The 8,774-nt window shown below is 38.0% G+C and overlaps 1 protein-coding gene across 1 annotated transcript in view; it reads right to left on the reverse strand.

The window, feature by feature from the left end:
• The window catches only part of LOC107718342 (nuclear receptor corepressor 1-like), a 128,275-nt gene that overhangs the window by 94,582 nt on the left and 24,919 nt on the right, over window positions 1–8,774 (reverse strand). Inside the window, exons 5-8 of the mRNA XM_016525389.1 lie at window positions 6,920–7,087; window positions 4,494–4,607; window positions 3,279–3,335; window positions 3,133–3,185 (exon numbers count right to left, since the gene is read on the reverse strand). Of these exons, the coding sequence (XP_016380875.1) occupies window positions 3,133–3,185; window positions 3,279–3,335; window positions 4,494–4,607; window positions 6,920–7,087 (392 nt within the window). The remainder of the gene's footprint in view (window positions 1–3,132; window positions 3,186–3,278; window positions 3,336–4,493; window positions 4,608–6,919; window positions 7,088–8,774) is intronic.

An 8,774-nucleotide genomic window follows, 5' to 3' on the forward strand; every position in this document is an offset into this window, starting at 1 on the left:
TATATATATACACAAAATAATCGTTATCGAATCGCAAGCTTGGGAAGGATAATCAAATCGAATTGTGAAATTTGTGTTAAAACCCAGCCCTATAAATTATTATTATTATTATTAGGCGGCCTATTATTATTCGGCTATTATCATCAAATTTCCGAATTTGGAAACACACTTCTCGTCCTCATTGGAAATGTTTTAAAAACAGACTATAAAACTAAGCCCACATCAAAATTGAACTGTAAGGTGATAAACCTATATTTACAAAGTATGTCCAGAGTGCTAAAAGAGACATCTTTTCCAAACATCTGTATGAATGAACATGCCGAAAACTGCATCGTCATCAGCATTTCGTTTTCATTACAGCACATTAACAAAAAATATTGATGCTTATTCTTCATCATCATTATTATAAAAACATGCAGATCAGTTTAATTTAACTTTACTCCAAATATATGAACTTACCTGTTTTAAATACTTTATATTTAACGTGTTCGTTTTTGTCCAATATTTAGTGTTAAACTGTTGGTCTTTAAAATAAATCTACTTTTGATTTTCACCGTTGACTGATTTTGCAGATCTTTTAGACTGATAATTTCAGTGCGCAGATGCAGCAAACTTGTCACAGTACCCAAAGTCCTTATAGCGATGTATGACTGTTGTATCTGAATATATATGAACTAGCTGTTTAAAATATTTTTATATTTAACATGCTAGTTTATCAGTATGCTATGAAAGTATATTATTTCGATTATTGGCACTTCCATTCTTTCTGTCTCACGCTCGCGTGGTTTAAAACACCAAATAGTTATGAAATAATCTATGAAAAGTGCAGAGTGTCTCTCTCTTGCCCCACCAACCCATGCATGGTAATATCATGTATCGGCGATCTCACAGGCTGCTGATATGACGATATGAAAAATGACCATATCGACCAACACTATGTAAGATTATAAATGTCTTTAGTCACTTTTGATCAATTTAATGCATCCTTACTGAATAATATTCATTTGTTTAAAAAACAAATCTTACTGAGCAAAAATTTTAAATGGTAGTCTGTGATTGTACTGTTTTCTGATGATTTATGATAATTGAGGATTTTCCTCCTCACATACACACCCCCTCCTCTTACATGGAAGACTGTCTGAGTCGACCGGACGCAAAACACAGACAGACTGACCGACCTTGAGCTGTCTACATACACACAACAGATTTACTTTTAGCCACCTACACAGACAGACTTTCCATCAGTGATAACCACACACACACACACACACACACACACACACACACTGAAGTATCAGTCAGACACTTGCCTTTGTCTGTCTGCTGCTGTGAAATCAGGAGAGACCATTATTGTACCCACATCATGCAAGGCTTGCATGACTACTCATGTTTCCTAATCAACAAGTGGATTAGTTGGCGAGTCGTTGTTTGCCTCGTTTAAATGACTCCGCACACATCATGCCACATCACCTGCCTGTTGGCTGCTTGAAAGTATCTGACAGCCAAGATGTTGTGGGTGAGAAATGAAAGCTTACATATATGCACCTCAAGGTTCGTGCTGCTTTCTGATAAAAACAGTCATGTCCCGTTCACTTCTCACTTATAGTTTGCATCAGCCTTGTTTTCAAAACTCCAAGGGAACACAGGCCATCTTCTGTGTTTAACTTGTATAATGCTTTGCAAAGGGCAGTTTCACTTTTCCCCCCACATAATGGCAAATCTATTTGCCTGTTACATTTTACTATAGAAAAACTGTGGCGCGCAAATATATTGGGACTAGGGCTGTCGCAATAAACTGGTATTATTGACAATAACGGTTATATTTAAAATAATGACATTTTCATATTGTGTTAATACAGTATTACACATGATAACATCAGAAATTATTTTGGTTCACGCATTAAACATAAAAGGTGGCAGTCTTGTACCTTAATGCTGTTTGCCACGTGTCAGAAAAAAAAAAAAAAAAGACAACCCACAATGCAGTGTATGGCTACTACCGATAGCATTATTTAAAGGGGTCATATGATGCAATTTCATTTTTTCCTTTCTCTTTGGAGTGTTACAAGCTCTTGGTGCATAAAGAAGATCTGTAAAGTTGCAAAGACTAAAGTCTCAAATCCAAAGAGATATTCTTTATAAAAGTTCAGAGTCAGCCACACCTACCTAAAACGGCTCATCACAAATGCAGCCATGGTTTTATGTTTACGCGGCGCGATACGCAACGTGTAAAAAGACAGTATAAGTCATTATAATCTGTAATTATGTCCCCACTGGATGCAACAAATGCCTCGTTTGTAATGGGTTTTAATGTTTATGTCTCGTCGCTCCGGCCGGACACGGCACATCACAGTATGTGAGGGGCGTAACATTTCCGTCACATGCTTGATGTATTCGGCCAATCACAACGCACTGGATAGTTGGCCAATCAGAGCACACCTCGCTTTTCAGACCGATTAGTTTTGTAAAAATCGACGCGTTTCAGAAGGCGGGGCATAGAGGAGAAACAATAATGTACAGTATGTGGAAAATAATGTGTTTTTTTAACTTTAAACCGCATAAACACATTTCATTACACCAAATACACAAAATAATGTTCTTTTTAGCAGCATCATATGACCCCTTTAATTTAATTTATTTAATTGACATTTCTATAGATTTTGTAATAATACCTTTATTGCGAATTTATTTCACACAAAAATCATATAGTGAAAATATGATATTGTGAAAGTCCTAAATGGGACCCAGAAAATGTGGGTATACAAGATATTAAAATTCTGGCTGATACCGATAAGGCAATAAATAGTTTATGTTTGTTATTTTGTCTAAATAAATTAAAAGTATAATTAAATTAGTACTGTTTTTAGAGATTAAATTTAATGACAGCAAAGGATTACTTTAACAGAAAATGTGGAGAATAAAAACACTTCTAATATTGGCTAATAACCAATATTCCCTATAAAAAAAAACAAAGAAGTCACCGATGTCACGTGATCAACATCTAGTCAACACAGACCAAATTCTGAACTAATCATCTAGCCTGTGCAGTTCATTTCCCACACTTCTGACTTTTCCTGTCAAAGTCACTATTAGAATTATTTACTGTTAAGCTTACAGAGAGCGGACACTCACGTCTTAATGTTGTCATGGTAGACTTTAGTATCAGAGGGCTGGTTGTACAGAGGCTGTGGAGAGACAGAGGAAATGGCTGCAGATTAGCTAGATGAACAAACTCACACAATCTATTGCATCAGAAAACTATTTCCCACAGTACTCACCAGCTCCACTTTAGGCCCCATCCCTTCCAGTATCTTATGGGCTTCTTCTGCCTTTTTCTGTGACACAACAGAGTGAGAATGTTGGTAAAAAAAGACCACAATGTATTTCCTTGTGGTTAGATAGTCTGCCTGCTGACACACCACACTAAGCGAACAAACTGCCCTCTCATTTGTTGACTTCTAGCTTTGATAGAGAGAGAAAGTGTGAGCCTGTGCATGTTTTAACAGCAGAAACACAAATTGTTTAAGCCGACAAACAATTTATCACTTGTTTGGAAAACATTTTCTCCTCCAGGGTGAAAGGGAGTAAAAATAAACATGCCAAAAAAAATAAAATAAATCACCATTTCCTGAGCAGCAGTATTCTGTCTGGGAAACGCCTCCATTACTCAATCCCACAATTCTTTACACTCAAAAGCTACAATCTGTTTTTGTTAACAGTTGCAAGCATCTACCAAGTATATGTATTGTCCGTGTGTGCAACTGCTTCTTGATTCTTCAGTGATGCTCCCAGACCAGATGGGTGCTATAGTTTTGCCTCACTTTCTCCATCTGTACTTCTTTCTCTCTCACCCACTTTATTTCTAAGTCTCATCTGTTACTGTGCTCAGTAAACTTTTCTTCCAAAACAAGCAAACAAAAAAACGGCGTATGAACATAATTGCTAAATTTAAGTGTCCAGATTACACAACGGACACACAGAGATACCATTAAAATTTTAAAAGGGAGCAAAGAATAAACAAAGTGAAATTACATTCATGAGACATCAGTTCTTGGCTGATCAGACAACAATCGACAGGCAGAAATACAAAACTCCAAAAATAAAATAATCTCCAAACCGGTCCTGGAGAGTTTAGCTCCAACCCTAATTAAACACACCTAGCTAATTAAGGTCTTACTAGGCATACTAAAAACTTCCAGGCAGGTGTGTTGAGGCAAGTAAGAGCTAAACTCTGCAGGACCAGTTTGGAGACCACTGTCTTCGACAGTCACATCACACTCTGTCAACAATAAAATGTAAAAAAACTCCTAACTGAGTTCATTCAGTCATTGATTATCTTCTCCCAGAGGTGTTCAAAGACGCTCAGGAAAGCATTTGCTCACTGTGAATAGTCTAAGCACACTTTAACAACAATTAAACATGATCTATAAAGAGCACAATCTGCTAGGTTTTGGAGTGTGAGAGAAAAACACGATGTATTAATGTGTTCATACCCGGTTCTCATCATAAATGATCTGGACGATGCTGCGATGTTTGTGTTCCACAGGGGGTGGCGTCACTGGCTTTTCTGGCTCTACAGGCTTTGCTGCCTCCTCCTCCAGTTGTTGCTAAGTGATAACAAACATGACAATATACCATAAAACTGGAAGCCTAAAACAAGCATATAAACAAACAATACTACTACTACTAATAATAATGAACATTTTCTGAACATGAAATTATGAAGGTTTCACCCATTTTGATTGTTTACACGTGAACTCGCAAAACTTCTTGCTTAGAAAAGTAATAACACACATCCCTTTTTTAGCACACAAATTGAAGCATCATTCTTGTCTTTAGCTGATATGGTGTGGAATGCGGCAAAGTTAAATGCCTAAATATGAGCAATAATTATAGCGATACTTGCCTCAGCAAGCACCACTAATCACAGGGATGAATGACTACAACAGACACAATAAAACCTTCTCACAGATATCAAAGTGATGTGCAGGGGTGTCAGGGCTCCAAACTGCGACTAAAACGGCCAAAAATATTAAATTGCGAGAAGTTTTTGCTGAGGTCGCCACTGGCGACTAGGCCAATGCATTTACATATTAGAACTTAAAAATTTGCATGTAATGCCTTTTTTCCTGATTGTTTTGAGATCACATCTTTTGTTATGTTCGCGTATTAAACTGAGACGATGCGCATCAAAGTTTTAGTGGAAAAGAAGAGTTTTAAACAGTCCTCATCTCTGCAGCACACCTGCTAAACGCAGCTCAGTTGTGCAGCGTGAGAGAGATCGAAATGACGGAGACGTGCGAAGTGAAAGTGTTATTTATTATTCAAAATTCATAAAATTCAAACAATAAATACAGTTTTGTTTTTGCCTCTCTTTAATGCGGCAGGCACGGTCGTTTTAGCGCCTCAGTTCAAGCGGCAAGTGAACCCATTTAATTTTTCTCTTTACTACTGTAATACATAATCAGAGGCGGACAAAGAACTTAACTCCATTACTTGAGTGAAAGTACAGATACTGCTGGTCAAATATTACTCCATTACAAGTAAAAGTTGTAAAGACAGATTTTTACTTAAGTAAAAGTACAGAAGTACTTGCTTTTAAAAGTACTTAAGTACCAAAAGGAAATTTCCTTTTTTATGTCAATCCACAGTTTTATTGTTGTACGTAATACTTGCAATACTTCTGAAGCAACTTACAATACATTAAACCTACTGAATATACTGACTAGCTTGTAGTATCTTTGGAATAAAGAGCTTTTAGAATGTTAAAAACCTATGGGGAAAAAAAATTAACACCAACAACAGAAAAATTATTTAACACCCCTACCCACCCCCACAAAAGCAGGATGGTAGTGATCTCACACAGCTCTGACAGTGTGATTGTTGTACGTAATACTTGCAATACTTCTGAAGCAACTTACAATACATTAAACCTACTGAATATACTGACTAGCTTGTAGTATCTTTGGAATAAAGAGCTTTTAGAATGTTAAAAACCTATGGGGAAAAAAAATTAACACCACTACCCTCCCCCACAAAAGCTGTATGGTATTGATCTCACACAGCTCTGACAGTGTGCACACATCTATTGGCGCTTTTCCACTGCATGGTACGGCTCACTTTTGGGGGGTTTTCCACTGGGTACAGTACCTGGTACTTTTTTTAGTACCACCTCGGTTGGGGTTCCAAGTGAACCGTACCGTTACCAAAACGTGATGTGTAAACCCTGCAGATCAGGGATTGGCCGGAGAGAATCGACATCAATCCTTCTGAAACTGCAGTGCATAAGGAAAAACCTGATAGAAGTCAAGAAAAAAAAAATTCTAGGCAGACTTAGGCTTTGATTGACAGTCTTAATAAAGACAGCGGTATACAATGCAAGATAACAGTTTGTTGTTCTTGTCACATTTTCACCATTGGGCCAGAACAGAATGGAAAGTACCTTCAACCAGCATGCTAGTATCTCTACAATCAGATATTTAAGAAAACAAAGATAGTAGACGGGAGTGAGGAATAAATGTGTACACTTGCAAGCGTGACAGATTTGTCATCGCCATCAAAGAGCTAGAATAATTGGCAAAGAAAGGGAGTTGTGACAAGCCTCTTTCAGAGGGGCAACATTTCCCACAAGGCTTATTGATAAATACTGAACAAAAACCCTGTCTGCTGCTAGCGGTGAGCACCTGTGAGCTTTCCTGTGACATGGGACTGAACCCTGGTACGTGCAGGGAGAGAGTGAGAAGGTCAGTTTTGGTTTGGATTTAAACAAACAAATCTTCACAAAACTAGTGACTGAAACTGTCCTGAGCTCTTTATACAAAATGAACAATAGCTTAGAGCTTAAAACAAGTAGTTCTTGAGCTGTAGCAGTGTTTAAGCCTCTCTCTCTCATGCATTTGTGTTTAGTCAGGCTACATACCTGTTTCTTTTTCAGTTTGAAAATCTGCTGCTCGACCTTGGCAATCTCACGGTCAACGCGGTCCATGCTCTGAATCAACTCCTCCTTGGAGAGTTTGGAGGGCGATGTGTCTGCATCCTCACCCACCTGTTGAACTCCGGCATCCACCTTCACACTATACTGGGTTTCCTGTCCCAGAAAACAAGAGAGCACAAGAATAGGTACAAGCTTGTTTTATGGAATGGGGGAATGTTTAAATCACACATATATATATATATATATATACACACACACTTATCACCTTCTTGACCTCTCCAGTGGTCCTGATGCTGTCCTGTATGGTCTGTGGAGTGGACAGTAAGATGCCGGTGGGCTGAGACCTTGAAAAGTGCGTTTCAGATACGTTCTCGATGCGGGAACGCTTGGCCTCGAGAGTCTCCTGCTCCTGCTGAGCTGGGACGGCATGAAACTGTTGCTCATAACCATGTCTGCGCTCCGGCGGCCTGCAGGAGACGAAAGAGATATTATTATGCTTCACAAACTTCAGCACCAAACAATATTACTGAAAACAACACAAAAGAGTTTAATTTTTAACTAAATTAAATTAAAATACAATTAATTGATCTAAAAACAATTATTCGAGAATTGCAACATTATGCACTTTATATTCCAATCACATATTGTCAACCAAGAACTGCATTTGTCTGGGATTTGGAATTAGGAGCATCTGAACAAACAAAACTGTCAAACACAGACAGAAACTCAAAGGCTCAAGGGTTTAACAGAAGAAATTAGTATTGCATATAATATTTTTATTAATACTCCATTTTAAACAAAAACGTAAAACATTTAAAATATTACATTTATGTCATTCTACATCATACATTTATTTGTCAATGTGAATAATTGACTGACATACATAAATGGTAACAAATATATTAAATAGTTAATTGCAATAATTTATGACAATTATTTAATGGCCAAATCACGATAATGTTGTCAGATCTACATAGTATAACCCATTTCCAAGTTGTTCCCAAACAAAATATTCAAAGGAATCATCTATGGTGGGTTTATATCTGGCCCACCATAGATGACTTCACTGACAATTAGGCAATATCGCGTTCATAATCGCAGATGAATCACATTCGATTATGAACGCGATATTGCCTAGCTTGTCAGTGAACTACGGCTCTGTGTATTAAATGCTGCTCCATCTGAAAGCAGGTGATGGAGATTTACTAATTCACTAATCACAGAACAGGCTTTACTGACGAGATGCGCATGACAATCGCAGAGAAAGAAATAGGCAGGCTGCTAAAGTCTTTTTTTATATGAAAACTTGACACACTCTTTTTGAACCTCTTAAGTTGAGTTTTCCGATCTTTCACGGGCCTGGTGTATGTGATGTTTAAGAGTCATTTTGGCAGCGGATGCTTGTCCTTCATCGGAGAGCCTGAAAGAGGCTGTAGGTCACAGGGTTTGGTGGGTTGCGGGGAGAGATTTATTTTCTGTTGTCTATTGTTGTTGTTTTGTGCGTTCATAGGCACCAGGCAGTGTCCCAGCGTGGGTATGCTGCAGAAACAACATCTCCAGTATTTGAGCACAGCTTTTTGTGATTTCTCTCTCTCTGTCTCTCTCTGAAGGTATTAAGCTGGCATCTTCTCTGCCTCTCTTTTATAATAGGCTGGTATTGTTTTGGGCTCTTTTATTATTTTGGTGGCTGGTATTATTTTTGATTTCCATAAGTCTTGGTCTGTTGGCTTTGCACGTCTTTTATTTTCAGCTGGAACAATGGCAATCCCCCAGCCACCGGCCCTACCCTCAATAACAATTCCCACAAATAATGACACTACCCCTAATCTGTGTGTGTGTG

Source organism: Sinocyclocheilus rhinocerous, unplaced genomic scaffold, assembly GCF_001515625.1.
Source record: "Sinocyclocheilus rhinocerous isolate Xijiao unplaced genomic scaffold, SAMN03320098_v1.1 scaffold1565, whole genome shotgun sequence".
Lineage (NCBI taxonomy): Eukaryota > Metazoa > Chordata > Actinopteri > Cypriniformes > Cyprinidae > Sinocyclocheilus > Sinocyclocheilus rhinocerous.